This window comes from Salvelinus sp. IW2-2015, linkage group LG3, assembly GCF_002910315.2.
Source record: "Salvelinus sp. IW2-2015 linkage group LG3, ASM291031v2, whole genome shotgun sequence".
In the NCBI taxonomy this organism is placed as follows: Eukaryota; Metazoa; Chordata; class Actinopteri; order Salmoniformes; family Salmonidae; genus Salvelinus; species Salvelinus sp. IW2-2015.
Window position 1 is genome coordinate 26,827,214 of NC_036840.1, and position 20,084 is coordinate 26,847,297.

Sequence of the window (20,084 nt, forward strand, 5' to 3'; positions counted from 1 at the left end):
CATGATAGATTGTTGGTAATGTGGACACCAAGGAACTTGAAACTCTCAACCCGCTCCACTACAACCTCTTCGATGTTAAATGGAGGCCTGTTCGGCCAACCTTTTCCTGTAGCCCAACATCAGCTCTTTTGTCTTGCTCACATTGAGGGAGAGGTTGTTGTCCTGGCACCACACTGCCAGTTCTCTGACCTCTCTATAGGCCGTGTCATCGTTGTCGATGATCAGACCCATCACTGGTGTGTTGTCAGCAAACTGAATGATGGTGTTGGAGTCGTGTTTGGCCACGCAGTCGTGGATGAACAGGGAATACAGGAGGGACTAAGTACACACCCAATTCCCTTGGCACCTCTCGGTGGATACTGCAGTGTACCCAAGTGGCATCGGGAGCAACTGCTTGCATGCGCATTACCACTCCACTATGTCTCCCTGTCATGGCTTTGTGCCATCAGTACAGACACCAAAACATCTTCACCACCAAAGTTCATTTGATGTCACAAATCTGTCCAGTACTTAAAAAATATCCTCATGTTGTCCTAGTTTTCAGTGGATTGCAGAAGAGGATGTCTTCCTTAATTGACCCCCCATAAAAGTAACGGACATATACCAGGAGCTGTGCCAGGCCCGCCACGTCTGACTCATCCAGCTGTAACGCATATAATTCGCTGGCTTGTACGCGAAGCAGTAATTGTTTCAAAACATCTCCTGCCATGTCACTGATGCGTCGTTAAACAGTGTTGTTTGATGAAGACATTGTCTGTATATTTAGCCTTTTCCCCCAGCATTGTCCCAACCATATCCGCGGCAGCAGGAAGAATAAAGTCCTCCACAATAGTATGGGGCTTGCCTGTCCTAGCCACTCGGATAGTTCACCATACAAGACTCTTCTAGCCCCTTCTTATTAATGGTATCTGTTGCTTTTATACATGTTTTACTACTCGAAAGTCGTCTTTATTCTCACTCAAAAAACTCCCGTGGCTTATTTTTCAAATGGTCATGTTTCGTTTCTAAATGTCTGCGCAAGAGTGAAGGTTTCCCGCGAGAGAGTAACGGTTAATGTGATTGGATGTTCATTATTTGACTAGGCTACCTGTATTTGACATTGGGTTGTTATTTCGCTTAACACTAGATGGTTTAATGTGATTTTTGTCAGTGAAACGAGGCTTCTCAGGCGACAAAAAAAAAAACTCACCCAAATCTATAGCCCCGTTGGAAAATATAAATTTACTGTTGGAAAATGTGAAAAGAAAGTACTAAAAATAAAAAAACATAAAATAACTATCACATTTTTATTTGGCGTACCCCCGACGGCATTTCGTGTACCCCAGTTTGGGAATACCTGAACTAGATAAACAACAACATATCATGGCCAAAGCAAGTAAAAACGTTTGTTACCATTACTGAGAATGTTCTTGCTGTTCGGCCGGCTACTTGCAAATGCATTTTAATTAAATACACTTCAAAAAAGTGTTTGGTAGTTTATTTTGATACATTCATCTTCATGGTATTTTGCAATTGTATTTTGAAATTTTGCCCATCCCTGCCTGTGTCAGAGAAAAATGTCTTAACTGTCAGTGAGTGAACTTGATATTAGTGATGGAGGGGGAAAAAAATCCATATATCAGGATATAATTTACCATATGAACTCAGCAAAAAAGAAACGTCCTCTCACTGTCAACTGCGTTTATTTTCAGCAAACTTAACATATGTAAATATTTGTATGAACATAACAAGATTCAACAACTGAAAAGTTCCACAGACATGTGACTAACAGAAATGGAATAATGTGTCCCTGAACAAAAGGGGGGGGGGTCAAAATCAAATGTAACAGTCTGCTCAATGGGATTGAGGTCCGGGCTCTTCGTTGGCCATGGCAGAACACTGACATTCCTGTCTTGCAGGAAATCACGCACAGAACAAGCAGTATGGCTGGTGGCGTTGTCATGCTAGAGAGTCATGTTAGGATGAGCCTGCAGGAAGAGTACCACATGAGGGAGGAGGATGTCTTCCCTGTAACACACAGCGTTGAGATTGCCTGCAATGACAACAAGCTCAGTCTGATGATGCTGCGACACACCGCCCCAGACCATGACGGACCCTCCACCTCCAAATCGATCCTGCTCCAGAGTACAGGCCTCAGTGTAACGCTCATTCCTTCGACGATAAACGCGAATCCGACCATCACCCCTGGTGAGACAAAACCGCAACTCGTCAGTGAAGAACACTTTTTGCCAGTCCTGTCTGGTCCAGCGACGGTGGGTTTGTGCCCATAGACGATATTGTTGCCGGTGATGTCTGGTGAGGACCTGCCTTACAACAGGCCTACAAGCCCTTAGTCCAGCCTCTCTCAGCCTATTGCGGACAGTCTGAGCACTGATGGAGGGATTGTGCGTTCCTGGTGTGACTCGGGTCATTGTTGTTGCCATCCTGTAGCTGTCCCGCAGGTGTGATGTTCAGATGTACCGATCCTGTGCAGGTGTTGTTACACGTGGTCTGCCACTATGAGGACAATCAGCTGTCCGTCCTGTCTCCCTGTAGCGCTGTCTTAGGCATCTCACAGTACGGACATTGCAATTTATTGCCTTGCCCACATCTGCAGTCCTCATGCCTCCTTGCAGCATGCCTAAGGCACGTTCACGCAGATGAGCAGGGACCCTGGGCATCTTTCTTTTGGTGTTTTTCAGAGTCATTAGAAAGGCCTCTTTAGTGTCCTAAGTTTTCATAACTGTGACCTTAATTGCCCACCGTCTGTTAGTGTCTTAACGACCGTTCCACAGGTGTATGTTCATTAATTGTTTATGGTTCATTGAACAAGCATGGGAAAGTGTGTTTAAACCCTTTACAATGAAGATCTGTGAAGTTATTTGGATTTTTACGAATGATCTTTGAAAGACAGGGTCCTTTTTTTTTTGTTGCTGAGTTTAGATCGCAATATTATTTTTTACAATATCTCTATTATTTTTGCGCTAGTCGGCTGTACCTGCACCAAAACTACAGTAATTTTACTTCATAGCTGCTTCTCCGTCTTTTTAAATAGTGAGACAATTTGTTTTCAGCACTTTTATTTCCATGACTGATCAAAACTACTTCTCTTATGCCTCTCTCTTTTCCTTCTGCAGCAGAAGTTTCAGGAAGGTAAAATGTTTTCAGTGTGAACTTAAATGACTAAAACCAGACATAAAATATGTAGAAAATATAATGGAGCAATATATTTTTTAATAAGATCATCTTTGAAAACTAACAATCACCTCAATAAAAACAAGACTAAATTCAAAATACATGGCATGGGGCTCCCATTGCTTTTGTTTTAAATGTTTGAGTCACTCCGATGGCATGAGAACAAGCAAGGCATTAGACTTGGAAAAAAGTGTTTAATTGACAAAAATTTGCTTTAAAACTGAAAATGTTCACTCAGCCCCATGGCAAAATGTGCAGAACTGCAGGAAATTAACTTTGAAGCTGCAATTTTTATCTGAGCCCCATGACAAAATGTGTAAAATCCTTGGGGAAACACTGCATAGGTATCGTGATAATATCGCATTGTGAGGTCCCTGGCAATTCCCAGCCTTACGTCATATACTAGTGTACTTAGGGATGGGACTGGGTGTGTTACCATAGGACACTGACACAGGACCTTAACAAGAGAGCGGCCTACTGCATTTACTCAACAAATTCACACACCCAGATATCCGTATACATCCGCCCAGACATACAATACACACAAAAGCACAGGTCTATTGTGACACTGCGCTCTCCTTATCACCCCATATCTCTCTCTCCTCCTCTTTTCTCCCCCCTTGCCCTTCTCTTGAGCATAGTAATGAAGCTAGTCAGGTCTTTCACCATGACCTTCATGAACAACAAGGTCACACTCACACACACAATTTCCCAGCACCATCAGCAACCTCCCACCATGTGTGTGTACGTGTGTGCTTGCAGAACAGAACTGAGGAGATAAACAAATGGGAAGATGGGAGATGGTTGGAAGAGATTGGACAGAGTGGAGTGAGAAAAGGAGAGATAAGGGGGTGAGACTGATAGGATAACATGGAGAGTTAACTGATAGAGTGGCAGAGTGGCAGAGAGAGAGAGAGAATGGAGGAGAGAAGGTGAGACAGAGACAGAATGAAAGAAAGGGTGGACGGGCCGTGTGGTAGGTAGCCTAGTGGTTACGAGCGTTGAGCCAGTTACTGAAAGGTCGCCGGGTTCAAATCCAACTAGGTTAAAAATCTGTTGATGTGCCCTTGAGTAAGGCACTTAACCCTAATTGCTCCTGTAAGTCGCTCTGGATAAGAGTGTTTGCTAAATGACTAAATGGAGAGATAAAGAGCAGGACAGAGTGAGAGACTTTATTTGTACTTCTTTCATTTGTATTGCTAAGGAAACAGCGCTAAACTAAACACACTTCCACTCCTGCGGGCAAAAATTCCAAGAAAACCACTCTCTCTCTCCCTCCCTCCCTCCCCTTCTCTCCCTCCCTCCCTCCCTCCTTTCTTTCTCCTTCCCTCTTTTTCTTTTCCTCTCCCTCGTTCTCTCTCAATATTTGTTCCTGTGCAACTTCTGAGTCGGAGTATCACCATGACATGTGTAGCGCTCCATTCTCCAGCCTGTGTACTAAAGCTAACACTGTTGACTGTCCACAACAGGCAATAAAAAGGCTTTCGAATTCCATCAATATCAACCACTGACCTAGAATATTACAACATAGAGGGGGGAATAGAATGGAGCAGAAAGATTACAGAACATTATAGAATACAACTGACAAGCAAAATGATGATGAATATTATATTATGCATATGATGAAACAAGTGGTTATTACTACATTTAGGGTAGCTGCGTCGGCCTCTCTCCCTCTGAGATTAGTCAATGGGAGATTCTGAGATTAGTCAATGGGAGATTAGGCCGCGCAAGCCAGTACTTCAGGGACAGACGCAACACACACGAGCAGGTGGACTTTAAAGGACATAAATGTGCACACGCACACTCTCTTACATAATTTACACTGGTAAACTTAGGTGACATTACGGTGACACAGAACAAACATGTCATTTCTGGTTTTACTTGTCCCGTTCTGCTGGCCCGTGTGCTTTGCTGTCTCACATCACTCTCAACAGTATAGTGGAAAGATCCACTCTGTTGAGCTCTATGATAAAAACCTCTGAGTGTGTGTGTGTGTGTGATAAACCTCCCTCATGTTCCAGTGTGTGTGTGTGGTAAACCTCCCCTGCCTATGCTGTGTTTTGTTCCAGTGTGGACTGGGACCGTATGGTGCCCTGATGTTGAAAGGTGCAGCACCGCATTACGTTTTGCTGACTGTTGCTGTGTATGTGGTTAGATCACCCACTCCCAGGGATGTTGGTTTGGGTTGTGGTCCACCCATGTAGGGGTACATTGAGCTACTTCACTAACATTCAACTGGATTCATGACTTCATGACAATGTGGTGTAATGAGAGAACTAGTGAGATGATGTCACTAAATGGAATGTGGTGCTCACCCAAACASTACTGCGTTCCAAATTGAATCATATTCCCTATATCAGTGGTTCCCCAACATTTGATAGTCCCGTACCCCTTCAAACATTAAACCTCCAGCTGCGTACCCCCTCTAGCACCAGGGTCAGCGCACTCTCAAATGTTGTTTTTTGACATCATTGTAAGCCTGCCACAAACACTATACAATACATTTATTAAACATTAGAATGAGTGTGAGTTTTTAATCACAACCCGGCTCGTGGGAAGTGACATAGAGCTCTTATAGGACCAGGGCACAAATAATAATCAATAATTTTGCTCTTTATTTAGCCATCTAACATATAAAACTTTATTTGTTAATCGAAAATTTGGAATAACTCACCACAGGTTAATGAGAAGGGTGTGCTTGAAAGGATTCACATAACTCTGCAATGTTGGGTTGTAATGGAGAGAGTCTCAGTCTTAAATCATTTTCCACACAGTCTATGCCTGTATTTAGTTTTCATGCTAGTGAGGGGCGAGAATCCACTCTCACATAGGTATGTGGTTGCAAAGGGCATCAGCGTCTTAACAGTGCGATTTGCCAAGGTAGGATACTCTGAGCGCAGTCCAATCCAGAAATCTGGCAGTGGCTTCTTATTAAATTACATTTTCACAGAACTGCTTGTTGCAATTTCGATGAGGCGCTCTTGTTCAGATATCGGTAAGTGGACTGGAGGCAGGGCATGAAAGGGATAACGAATCCAGTTGTTTGTGACATCCATTTCGGTAAAGTACCTGCGTAATTGCGCACCCAACTCACTCAGGTGCTTTGCTATATCACATTCGACATTGTCCGTAAACTTGGGTTCATTTGCACACAAAACATCATACAATGATGGAAAGACCTGTGTGTTGTCCTTGTTAATGCAGACAGCGAAGAGCTCCAACTTCTTAATCATAGCCTCAATTTTGTCCCGCACATTGAATATAGTTGCGGAGAGTCCCTGTAATCCTAGATTCAGACGAGGAAAAAACATCACCCAGATAGGCCAGTCGTGTAAGAAACTCGTCATCATGCAAGCGATCAGACAAGTGAAAATTATGGTCAGTAAAGAAAACGTTAAGCTCGTCTCTCAATTTAAAAAAACGTGTCAATACTTTGCCCCTTGATAACCAGCGCACTTCGGTATGTTGTAAAAGCGTTACATGGTCGCTGCCCATATCATTGCATAGTGCAGAATATGCACGAGAGTTCAGGGGCCTTGCTTTAACAAAGTTAACCATTTTCACTGTAGTGTCCAAAACGTCTTTCAAGCTGTCAGGTATTCCCTTGGCAGCAAGAGGCTCTCGGTGGATGCTGAGGTGTACGTCTCCCTGTCATGGCTTTGCGCCATCAGTACAGATACCAACGTGAGCCGCAGCTACTTTGGCTACATACCGACCGTTAGTGGAATTCACGTGAGAGAGTAACGGTTAATGTGATTGGATGTTAATTATTTGACGAGGGTATCTGTATTTAACATTATGTTGTTATTTCGCTGAACACTAGACGGTTTCATTTTATTTTTGGCAGTGAAATGAGATTATTCAGGCGAGAAAAAAACATCACCCAAATGTACAGCCCCGTTGGAAAATATAAATGGACTGTTTGAAAATGTATTATAATAAAAAATAAAAAAAGTGAATCACATTTTCATTTGGCAATCCCCCAACGGCATTGCGAGTTCCAGAGTTTGGGAATACCTGCCCTATATAGTACACTACTTTTTACCAGAGCCCATAGAGAATAGGATGCCATTAGGGATGCACACAACCGTGTACTTTACAAGAGTCTCAGACCAACACAGGATCACAACAGGGAACTTAAAAAAAAAAGAAAAAAAGATCCTTGACATGGTTTCATACAAGACTGTAACAAGCGTATCTGTACCGTGAGATCAGTGGTTGAGTAGAGTGCTGTAGCTACTGAGTTGTGGAAAGCAATATCCAGTATCATTTGTAGATGGCAATAGGACAGATGTACAAGCCCTAACAGGAAACAACACATGACTAAAAACAGGAAGAGGTTGAGCTGGGTTCGGTTCCGCTACATTAGAAATATATAGTGACTATATAATGTATTTATATTGTATTTTACATTTATAAAACAGTGGAACTTCCAGGCCAATTCTGCCATAGACACGATTAGGACATTCATTGTTTTAAGAGAACTGCAACACTGCCAATAGTAATCAGTTCTATATCTAGATTAGAGGTAAATCCATAACAGAGCTCACATTTGACCCAATATAGGCTGTGTATAATCTGCGGTGGGCTGTCGAGCGTGGTGTACAGGCCTGGCACATGGGGAAGAATACATTACAGTAGATCACAGCGGGATATAAATGGGTAGAACTAGACAGAGGATTACAAACATAGTCGAATCTCCATCTCTCGTCTGTTGACTTGAACCGTTTCTGAGCCAGTAACAACCACTGGATCTGGTCCCCAAGGACCTCCAGGACCAGACTTCACTCACATGGCTATAGACATGGAAATGATGGCCTTAGAAATAGAAAAGAAAAGTACAGTCGAATCCAGATTCTACATGTGAACGCATGCACTAAATTAGAGAAACTAGCCTAACATTTGACAGTGGAAGAATGTGGAGCCGTTATCAAGACGGATCGTGTCACGCAATATCTGTAGCAGCAATCATATCATAACAACCTCTGTTTCGGTATGATCCGTGAGAAGGCAGTGAGGGATGCATGTGATTCAATAGGCGAGCTGTACAATATTCAAAACCTCCCGTAACACTTTATTTGACCGTTTCGGAAATACTTTTTGAATTGTGTCACGTTGAGTATTGGTAACATCTCTGTATATTTTTAGTGTCAAAATGTCACCAAGGGGCAACTAATTGTATGACTAACTGTACAGAATGTCATATCTAGTCAGATGCTGTAGTCTGCAAGTCTTACACTACTATGTAAAAAAGTAGGGTATTTTTTATACCAAACGCAGTACACATGCTGTGCACTGATGGCAGTCATCATACAACAAGTCCAAAAGGAGAGTTAAAATACTGTGAGCATATAAATAAGCATCGCTATGGTTACAGGTCAGGGATTAAATGACAGAGTAGACTTGTTCAGTCTGTTAGTCTGAGTATTCTGTCCTGTAATCCAGGGGAACCATGGGCTAGTCCTGTTATGTAAAACTGTCTCTAAATGGAACTCCGCTGGTGACGGTCAGGGCACTATGTGTGTGTGTATGAGAGAGAGAGAGAACGAGAGAGAGGGTGTGTGTGTACTGGGTGGCAGATCTAATATAACTCCAACAACAAGGAGAGCCATTCTTTCTGGTGGGGGGTGCAGAGGGAGGGGGAGATGGATTAAATACTTTTAAACTACCTCGGCTCAACTTCCCTCTATCCCTCACATCTCTTGAGGCACTTACCACAGGATGAGCAGCCACCACAGCACAGTGAGGCGAGGCCAGATCTCTCTCTCTCTGTGTGAGTGAGTGAGTGAGTGAGTGAGTGAGTGAGAGAGAGAGTGTGTGTGTGAGAGAGAGGGTGAGGGAGAGAGAGTTAGATTTGGGTAAATGGTTCTTATTGTTCCCCTCCCAAGTGTGTGTACCCCTTTGTGTGTGTGTGTGTGTGTGTGTACCCCTGTGTGTGTGTGTGTACCTCTGTGTGTGTGTCCCGAACAAGCAGGAATTCCACACGTGGCATGGGGCTTTCAGGAGGTGCCAACATGCCATGTCGCCCTCAGGCTTGCCAGGAAGCAGAGTAGCGTTACAGAGTGTTACTGGGCAGCGACATGCTACTGGCATGTATACCGGCTAGACCAAATGGGCAGTGACCTTATTTCTTGCACTGTTTTACCTAATTTCTTGCACTGTTTTGTGTCTCACTAGTCTGAGTTTTTGTGCCACCTCTCTAGGGAGATAAAATATGATTTATTGAAATGAAAAAGGTGAAAAAGGAAAAGTATCAGATCCTGTGTCAGTGGTTGGGGGCAACTCACAGTGGGCAGAGGCTAGATGTCGGTTTAGCATTGGTAGTTTATTTCAAATGAGCAAGGATAGAGGGGCAAGTAGCGACATTGTGATGAGAAGGTTAACAGAGTCAGGTCTTACTGGAACATGTTGGCATGGCTACAGGGTGATTTGATTTCCATCATCAGACTTTTTAGGGGGGGAAAAAAACGTGATTCACTCCTTGGTAAACACATGCACTCATTCCATCCATCCAACTCAGTTTGAAATAACCTCTCTCCAAGTGCTGTAGTTGAAACACACAGACATGAGGTGGAACCACACGGTTGTTTGCTTCAGGAAGGGACACGTGTGCAGTTGTCATCTAAAATCATTTTCAGTACGAGCTCCCATTAAATAACACATCAAATGATCACACTCTAGATCAGTGGTTCCCAAATCTGGGGTCGGAACCCCATGTGGGGTCACCAAAAGTTGAAATGGGGTCCCCTGAGAAAATCTGTGATCTCTTCAAATGGTTATAGAATACAACTTTCTTAGTTTCAACGATTATTAGGATTCACATTCATGTTGTTATGTGTTGCGAAGACCCAGCGGTAACTCGGGAATATCATTTTTCAAAGTGGGGTCTCCTCCTCTCATTTTCTAGTGTCAATTTGCAGTCATGTGCTGTTAAAGTTTGGGAAGTGCTCCCATGGACTCAATGAACTCTTGAGGCTGTACTAATAGCATACATACCATACCACACACACACACACACACACACACACACACACACACACACACACACACACACACACACACACACTTTCATGATTAAAGACTCATTGTGTAATTGTAACAACATACAAGAACTCAAGTCCTTTTGTTCACCTGACCTAGAATTCCTCAAACATGATCTCCCAAGAGAACTCCTCGGTTATCGTCATAGCCATGTACAGTTGAAGTCAGAAGTTTACATACACTTAGGTTGGAGTCATTAAAACTCAGTTTTTCAACCACTCCACAAATTTCTTGTTAACAAACTATAGTTTTGGAAAGTCAGTTAGGACATCTACTTTGTGTATGACACAAGTAATTTTCCCAACAATTGTTTACAGACAGATTATTTCACTGTATCAGAATTCCAGTGGGTCAGAAGTTTACATACACTAAGTTGACTGTGCCTTTAAATAGCTTGGAAAATTCCAGAAAATGATGTTACGGCTTTAGAAGCTTCTGATAGGCTAATTGACATAATTTGAGTCAATTGTAGGTGTACCTGTGGAAGCATTTCAAGGCCTACCTTCAAACTCAGTGCCTCTTTGCTTGACATCATGGGGAAATCAAAAGAAATCAGCCAAGACCTAAAAAAAAAAAACTGTAGACCGCCACAAGTCTGGTTCATCCTTGGGAGCAATTTCCAAACGCCTGAAGGTACCACGTTCATCTGTACAAACAATAGTACGCAAGTATAAACACCATGGGACCATGCAGCCGTCATACCGCTCAGGAAGGAGACGCGTTCTGTCTCCTAGAGATGAACGTACTTTGGTGCGAAAAGTGCAAATCAATCCCAGAACAGCAGCAAAGGACCTTGTGAAGATGCTGGAGGAAACAGGTACAAAAGCATCTATATCCACAGTAAAACGAGTCCTATACCGACAAAACCTGAGAGGCTGCTCAGCATGGCAGAAGCCACTGCTACAAAACCGCCATAAAAAAGCCAGACTACGGTTTGCAACTGCACATGGGGACAAAGATCATACTTTCTGGAGAAATGTCCTCTGGTCTGATGAAACAAAAATAGAACTGTTTGGCCATAATGACCATCGTTATGTTTGGAGGAAAAAGGGGGAGGCTTGCAAGCTGAAGAACACCAATCCAACCGTGAAGCACGAGGGAGGCAGCATCATGTTGTGGGGGTGATTTGCTGCAGGAGGGACTGATGCACTTCACAAAATAGATGGCATCGTGAGGAAGGAAAATTATGTGGATATATTTTCTGACATCAGTCAGGAAGTTAAAGCTTGGTTGCAAATGGGTCTTCCAAATGGACAATGACCCTAAGCATACTTCCAAAGTTGTGGCAAAATGGCTTAAGGACAGCAAAGTCAAGGTATTGGAGTGGCCATCACAAAGCCCTGACCTCAATCCCATAGAACATTTGTTGGCAGAACTAAAAAAGCATGTGCGAGCAAGGAGGCCTACAAACCTGACTCAGTTACACCAGCTCTGTCAGGAGGAATGGGACAAAATTCACCCAACTTATTGTGGAAGCTTGTGGAAGGCTACCCGAAACGTTTGACCCAAGTTAAACAATTTAAAGGCAACGCTACCAAATACTAATTGAGTGTATGTAAACTTCTGACCCACTGGGAATGTGATGAAAGAATTAAAAGCTGAAATAAATCATTCTCTCTACTATTATTCTGACATTTCACATTCTTAAAATAAAGTGGTGTTCCTAACTGACCTAAGACAGGGAATTTTTACTTGGATTAAATGTCAGGAATTGTGAAAAACGGAGTTTAAATGTTTTTGGCTAAGGGGTATGTAAACTTCCAACTTCAACTGTATATCCCCCCGCAAGCGGATACCAAGACAGCCATCAAGAAACTTCACTGGACTTTATGCAAACTGGAAACCATATATCATGAGGCTGCGTGTATTGTAGCTGGGGATTTTAACAAAGCTAATCTGAGAACAAGGCTACCTAAATTCTATCAGCATATCGATTGCAGTACACAAGCGAGTAACACACTCGATCACCGGCCACCCGAAACGGTCAGATTTGACCATGATTCTATCTTGTTGCTCCCCTCCTATAGGCAGAAACTAAAAACAGGAAGCGCCCATGCTTAGGTCTATCCAACGCTGGTCTGACAAATCGGATTCCACGCTTCACGATTGTTGTTTTGATCGCGTGGACTGGGATATGTTCCGGGTAGCCTCAGACAATAACATTGACGTGTACGCTGACTCGGTCAGCGGGTTTATAAGGAAGTGTATAGGAGATGATGTACTCACAAAGACTATTAAAACCTACCCTAACCAGAAACCGGGGATTGATGGCAGCATTCGCGCAAAACTGAAAGCACGTACCACCGCATTTAATCATGGCAAGGCGACTGGAAACATGACCGAATACAAACAGTGTAGTTATTCCCTCCGTAAGGTAATCAAACAAGCAAAGCGTCAGTATAGAGACAAAGTGGAGTTGCAATTCAACGGCTCAAACACTAGACATATGTGGCAGGGTCTTCTGACAATCAAGGACGTCTTGCTCCCAGACAAATGAAACAACTTCTTTGCGCGCTTTGAGGACAATATAGTGCCACCGACACGGCCCGCTACCAAAGACTGTACATGTGTGCAAAAATAACATTCACTGAGTAAAAAAATGTAATAATCCCTCACAGTTACTGTCAAATTCAACACAATAAAAGCAATATCTTTGGGCTACACTGCACATTATTACATTGTACACTTTCTGCCTGTTCTACAATGTGCCAGCAGAGCATGAGACCCTTTGTTGGCATAATTGATCTCTTTCAGGCAGAGAGTACACCTGGCATACCCCTTTTTATCCACTGTATTGAGAGGGAAAGTGTGTGGTGTTCTTTTCTCCTCTATAGTGGCATCTAAGCCTGAGCCAGGCCCAGCTCCAGCTACACTTGATGCTCGAATCCACTTGCATAACAAGCAACGTCTCATTTTCACCTAATTCTCTCATTCTGAAAATTAACCACATACTGTAGAGGGAACACATTGGTTCACAGATAACTAGCTAATGAAATAACTACTAACTAGTTAACATTTCACATAGATTGCCAGGGTCCAGTAAGCAACTAACACGTTATAATTTAAGGAATGGCAAGCAGTCGTATACCAGTTAATATTATAGCGAATTGGTGAGGTTACTAACGTTAGCTCATCTGATGTTGTAACGTTAGCTGTCTGACTTTGTTAGCCAGCAAATTATCACACCATAAACTCAATAATTTGATCAGTTAAGTTGGCTAATGTTGTTCAACATTTCTCTGGCTAGCTAACAGAGAATTCGATCCAGCTAGCAAGATACTTAACAATGCTAACAATACTTTCTCCCTCACCTCAAACTTTCTAAATGCCAGTTGTTTTTCGGTTACAGCTCATTAAGTAGGCTTCATCACTTTCTCACCCCTGTCTCCGTGGTCAGGCTTCTCACCTACCTCTTCGTTATCGTTCAGGGGACGCACTGCTGTAACTGGCAAACTGCCTTTTCACTCCCAGCTGTCTTTCCAGAGCATGTGCTGATGCTGTAACTAGAAAACTGGTTGTCTCTTCTCTCTTCAGTCGCATGCTTTTAAATTTTTTACCTTTTATCTAAACTAGGCAAGCCAGTTAAGAACAAAATCTTATTTACAATGACGGCATACGCTGGCCAAACCTGGACGATGCTGGGCCAATTGTGCGCCGCCCTATGGGACTCCCAATCACGGCCGGATGTGATACAGCCTGGATTCGAACCAATGCATGTTGCATTCTGTTGTTATGTGAACGATTGGCTGAGCCTTGGATACAGCCAGTATTGCGCATCACTCGTTCGTTACAGCCAGTAGTGATCCAACCCCCCCCCCCCCACACTTTTCTCATCGGATCTACACAAATCACCTATTTTGGATTCAAAATGGGGAATTTCGCCGAAAAGTGACTAGTTTGCATCTCACACACAAGCCTGCCAGAAAAAAAATCCCCACAATTACCATGGAGTTAGTTGACCAAACATTTTTAGGCCTAAATAAATGCACAGACGAAACGATTCATTGCTTCCAAACCGCACCGTAGTCCAAGGATCAATCTGTACTTTTGGGTACTCCACACTCCCTCTCATTCTATCTCTCTCTCTTTCATTAATTCTCTCTATCCTAGTTTCTTTCCTCTCTTCTCAATAAGAGGGGGACTCATCGTTCTGGGATGGAGCGAGACAGTGAAAAAAGAGGGAGAGAGAGAGATGGTGGGGAAAGAAGCGAAAGAAAGAGACAGTGAGAGGAAAGAAAGAGTTAGAGAGAGAGAGCTAGAGAGCGAGAGAGGAGAAAGACAGGAGAGTGTAAGTTAGAGAGAGACCCCACGGCAGAAACACCCGAACAAAAGGATCATTTATTGGAGAAGGAAAAGGGGGGAGGCGGAATGGACTGGAGGGATGAAGGGAGGAGGGGACACTGTACAGAGGCATTTGATTTGGGAGCAGTTTGCGGTAGTGAAACACTGGCCCCCTCTCAACATTCCCAGCCAACGTGTAACATTCTGCCCCACTCTGCCTCGCTGACGCGACCATGCTAACACGCACAGCCAGAGATTTCCCCAAAATACCCACTGTGGAGGCTAGCTAACGGTGGTAACGTTCTCCATAAAGGCCCCACTGTTTGAAAGCTAGCTAGCCTAGCGCGACTCAGCACTTCACTACCCAATCTGGTTTATAAATCCCCACTCAGGGTTTAACTGGGGTCTATTTAAATAGCAGACAGACTTCTCTAATGAGCCAATTCTGGCTAAGTCAGGGAAGAGAATGGCTTTGCTCAGAGAACGTTTGTCTCCTCCTCAGAGAACATGTTTGTCAGAAATTGAGCTAGGTGCAAGGCTAGGATAGGAGTTATAAGCTACATGTCAGCTGGTGATATTGAGTCCAACTATTTACTTTTTTCCACATTTCTATTTTGAAGCCATTTCCTGCTAATAAACTTGCATAAATATGTACTAAGATAAAAACCATATGTACTTAGCTAAAGATAGCATACTCACCATATCTCTTCTAATTTAGGCGTAAATAGACAGTAACAAAGACCTGATTGGTGTGTGTGTGTGTGCTTGTGGTGACTGCTGGGTAATCCAGCACCAGGTGGGCCTGCATATAAGCATATATGGACAGAATCTAAAATGCCACCGTTTCATCTGAAAAATGTAGACAGTAGCAGCAGGAGACAGGAATGGAGGGGGGAGAGAGAGAGAGATAGAGTGAGAGAAAGAGAGGGGTGGAATAGGAAGAGAAGCAGGAGAGAAACCAAAGCTGTACACAAAACATCACAGAGCGAGGACATTTAGACTTCCCCCCCAAATATGGCAAAAGGAGTAGAAATTAACTCTCACCTGTACCGTCTTTGTTTCCGTTCGGATGCGTCCGCAGCTCTTCTGACTTGTAGAAGTCAATGCTGGCATAGGTGTTGAGGTTGGAGCCTCCACTTCCCCCGATGCCCGCCCCGGACACCCCCACCCCACCCGCCCCATTCAGTACGGACGAGTAGAGGCGAGGGGGGATAGCCTGTACGGTTGAGGACCCGTCTAAGGCTGAATGAAGGCTCTCTTTGTTGGCCAAGTCCAAGTCTATGTAGTTAAGGCCTTGCTCCATGGACAAAGCCTGGGCAGCGGGTAGGCCAGGCCCAGGGTGGAGGAACTGCGAGGGGAGATGCTCGGCCGACACTCCATTCCCCCACAGCATGCCCTCAAACCCAAGCCGGCGAACCATGGCCTGGGCTTGCTCCGGGAAGAGAGAGGCAGCAGAGGAGGAGTTGGAGGAGGGGGGAGGGAGAGGGGCGAGGAAGGTTTCGGAGCAGTGGCGCCTGCGGCCCTGGGGGTCGGCCCGGATCACTTTAGCCCCGTGGTCCGGGTTGGGCCCAGGTTTAGGCAGGGGGAAGTCCAGGCCCAGGGTGACGACAGGGACTGGGGGATCGGGCCTGGCTGGGGAGGGGGCTTTGGGGAAGGTGTTGTTGGACGTGGAGCTGGGGACGTTGTTGTTTTTCAGGCTGAAGGCCATTTCTGTATAGTCCCCGCAGGAGGTAGGGGACTCTGATTGAGTCACCACTACATGGGTAGCCTGTCTGTTTGTCCTGGGCCCCGCTTCAGCACCCTCTGGCCCACCTTGCTGCTGAAGGGCCACCCTGTACTCGTCGCGGGCCTTGGGGACCAGGATCATTGGAGGGGGCGTTAGTGGGGTGGGGAAGGAGGGGAAGCTCAGTGGTGTCAGGGAGAGGGGAGAGGGGGACGGTGAGGGCCGCAGTCCATGTTGACATATTCTGAGGCGGATGGAGGGGTGAGGGGCGTGAGGGGGGTCTGGGGGGTGGAGGGGCTTCGGGAGAGGGGCAGGAACCCCCCAGGACAAGAGGCGGGCCGGTGTGAAGGGCGCAGGCTGGAGCCGTGAGGCAGGGACATCCCATGTCTGAGTCCCCTCCCTTCCCCACCTCCTGGCCCTCCTCTGGTGCTTTTCTCCCCCTTGAACTGGATGCTCACGTACTCCCCTGGGCTTTTGGGCTCCGGGGGGAGGGGGTTCTCACGGACCCTGGGGAGGGTGTTGGCTTTGGACACGTCCACAAACAGGCTGACAGGCCGGGTCCTGGGTCCCCCCTGCTGGCCCTGCTTGGGGGCTGCCCGTCTCTGCTGGAGGAGCCCCATGTCTTTAGAGTGAGCTCCCCCACCTGAGGACCCTGCTCCCTGGAGAGCCCTGTCCTCGTTCTCCCCTAGGCTCTCACTGCTGGCAGAGCTGGAGGAGTATGAGGACGAGGAGAGGGACAGGTGGCGACCTTGGACTGCACCCAAATTGGGGTCCTGACGAACCACCACCGCCCTGCCAACTCCTCTCACATCACTGCTCCCACTGGGCCTCCTGCCTCGGCCGGGACCGTCCTCAAAGTGTCCACCAGGTGGCGTGTGTTTGTAGGAGCGGGGCAGTGAGTAGTAGGAGTAGACCATCTTGGGGGCCTGCAGTGAGGGGTGGTGGTCTGTCTGAGGGGGTTGCTCGGGGGGAGGGGGGCTGCTGTTGGCCGATCGGATGCTGATGGGGGACATGTTCATGTAGTCGCTGCCCGCCCGGCTGTCGGCGCTACTGCTGTCCACCCAGGTCACACCTCCCAGGCAGCCACGCTGGTCCGGAGAGCAGCTGCTGTTGGGTGACATCATCATGTAGCCGTCGCCAGAGCCAGGAGGGGGCCGGATCTGCTGAGGGGGGGACACGCTGTTGTTAGGCGTCATGGCCATGTAGTCATCCGCTGGCTTGGACTCCGAGTCGGCGACGGAGACGGAAAGCGAGTGGGTGAGGGAGACTGGAGGTTGGGTAACTCCTCCCGGTAGCATGGACATATAGCCGTTATCCCGCACTATACCTCCACTAACAACCAACTCTACAGCCACGTCCAGGTATCCCCCTCCTCCCCCCCCTCCACCGGGGCTCATCTCAGAGTCTCTTTGTGAGGAGACGCAGGTGGTGAAGGAATCCCCGCTGGTGCTGCGGGACATGATGGCGTAGTCCGCCGCGTCTTCATCCTGCTCCTCCTCCCCCCTGTGGGGTCGCGGGGCCATGCGCTCCAGGGCCATGGGAGGCAGGGACGCCCGCTTGCTCAGCAACCGCCTCTCGGCTTCACATTCCCGGCTAGAGGAGCGCCGCAGGACCCTCCTGGTCTGGGGCTGGTGGGAAGGGGCTGAGCTGGATGCTCCAGCAGGCAGAGAGCCAGATGTTGGAGCTCCACCACCACCACGCTGGCCCATTAGGATGTAGTTAGCAGCCTCGTCGTCCAGGGATTGATAACGACCTGACCTGGCTGACCCTCCAGGCATGTTGGGGGAGGGGGCAGAGTGCTCCCCAGGGCTGGAGCCGTACTCATCCGAGGAGCCATAATCGCTGGGGGAGCCCGACACGGAGGCGTTGTGGGAGGGGAGGCGGCTGTAGGCACCGGTCCCTGCTGCTCCTCCACCTCCTCCGGTTGCAGCCACCACTACCCCAAACTCAGAGCCGTGGCTGGAGCTGGAGGACAAGCTTGGAGCCGGGGAGGGGGCTGGGGTGGAGACGGAGCGCATCAGGCTCAGGGAGTTGTTCTTGGTTGGGGTGGAGGCAGAACGGGCCAACTTGGACCTGAGGATGGGCGTAGTGGAGGATGACCCATTGGTGGTAGGACTGGAACTCTGACCTACACCTCCACACGCTCCCCCCACGCCTTCTTCTCCTTTACCCCCGTCGCTGGCTGTGCCTGACCTGGGGAAACTGTGGCGGGGGGTGGGTGATGCGTTGGCGCTGTTGCCGCCAGTTCCAGTCCCTCCGGGCGGCTCGGTGCGAGGCCTACGGGTGAAGCCCACCTGGCTGGGGGGCGGGTTGGGGTGGTGGCGTCGCGAGGGGACGCTGATGGGGTTGGAGGCGGTGGCTCCCCCACCTGGCCCAGAATTGGACTGTGACTTGCTGCGTTGGCGGAACTCCTCGCTCAGGGCTTTCATGGCTTCCAGTAGGGTCTCATGCATGTTCTGGGCCACCACTGAGTCATCCACCTGCATGAGGCACAACACAGTCATACTCTGTGTGTTTACAACCACATGTTCTAACTAACCTCTAATCAATAATCTTAACAATTAACCCAGGGTTTCCCAATAGGCGGGCCATGGCCCAAATTCAGCCCATGTGATTGTATTTGTACCCCCAAGTTTTCTGAGCAAAACAAAGTACATATACAGTACCAGTCAAAAATTTGGACACGCCTACTCATTCAAGAGTTTTTCTTCCTTTTTTAAACTATTTTCCACATTGTAGAATAATAGTGAAGACATCAAAACTATGAAATAACACATATGGAACCATGTAGTAACCAAGTGTTAAAGAAATCAAAATATATTTTTGATTTTAGATGCTTCAAAGTAGCCACCCTTGATGACCTCTTGGCATTCTCTCAACCAGCTTCATGAGGAATGCTTTTCCAACAGTCACACATATGCTGAGCACTTGTTGGCTGCTTTTCCTTCACTCTGCGGTTCAACTCATCCCAATTTTCAACTCATCCCAAACCATTTAAAATGGGATGAGATCAGGTGATTGTGGAGGCCAGGTCATCTGATGCAGCACTCCATCACTTTCATTCTTGGTCAAATAGCCCTTACACAGCCTGGAGGTGTGTTTTGGTTCATGGTCCGGTTGAAAAACAAATGATAGTGGGACTAAGTGCAAATCAGATGGGATGGTGTATTGCTGCAGAATGCTATGAAAGCCATGCTGGTTAAGTGTGCCTTGAATTCTAAATAAATCACTGACAGTGTCACCAAAGCACCCCCACACTATCACACCTCCTCCTCCATGCTTCACGGTGGGAACCACACATGCGGAGATCATCCGTTCACCTACTCTGCGTCTTACAAAGACATGGCGGTTGGAACCAAGCATCTCAAATTTGGACTCATCAGACCAAAGGACAGATTTCCACCGGTCTAATGTCCATTGCTAGTGTTTTTTTGGCCCAAGCAAGTCTCTTCTTCTTATTGGTGTCCTTTAGTAGTGGTTTCTTTGCAGCAATTCGACCATGAAGGCCTGAACAGTTGAACAGTTTCTACAATGTAGAAAATAGTACAAATAAAGAAAATCCTGGAATGAGTAGGTGTGTCCAAAGTTGACTGGTACTGTATATATATTTTTTTATAACTATGTTCCTTCCCCCCCGACCATCCAATCAAGGAAAAATCCGCCCACGGCTGAATGTACTGTAATTGGGGACCCCTGCTTTAGCCTAACCTCAACCAAACCCTTAACAAATTCCCTACTGTAACTTTTCCTTTGAATTTAGCCAACATCAAATGGTCATGCATCAGTAGGAATACACTGCTTGCCAATTAAAACACCATAGCCATTCACAGCTGTAACCCCAGAGACTGGGCCTGTGTTACAT

The 20,084-nt window shown here is 46.4% G+C and overlaps 1 protein-coding gene across 1 annotated transcript in view; it reads right to left on the bottom strand.

Annotated features, from left to right (window-relative positions):
- LOC111953930 (insulin receptor substrate 1-B-like) overlaps positions 1-20,084 on the bottom strand; it is an 81,552-nt gene that overhangs the window by 21,011 nt on the left and 40,457 nt on the right. The window contains 2 exon segments of the mRNA XM_023973418.2: positions 15,544-16,440; positions 16,443-18,702. Of these exon segments, the coding sequence (XP_023829186.2) occupies positions 15,544-16,440; positions 16,443-18,702 (3,157 nt within the window).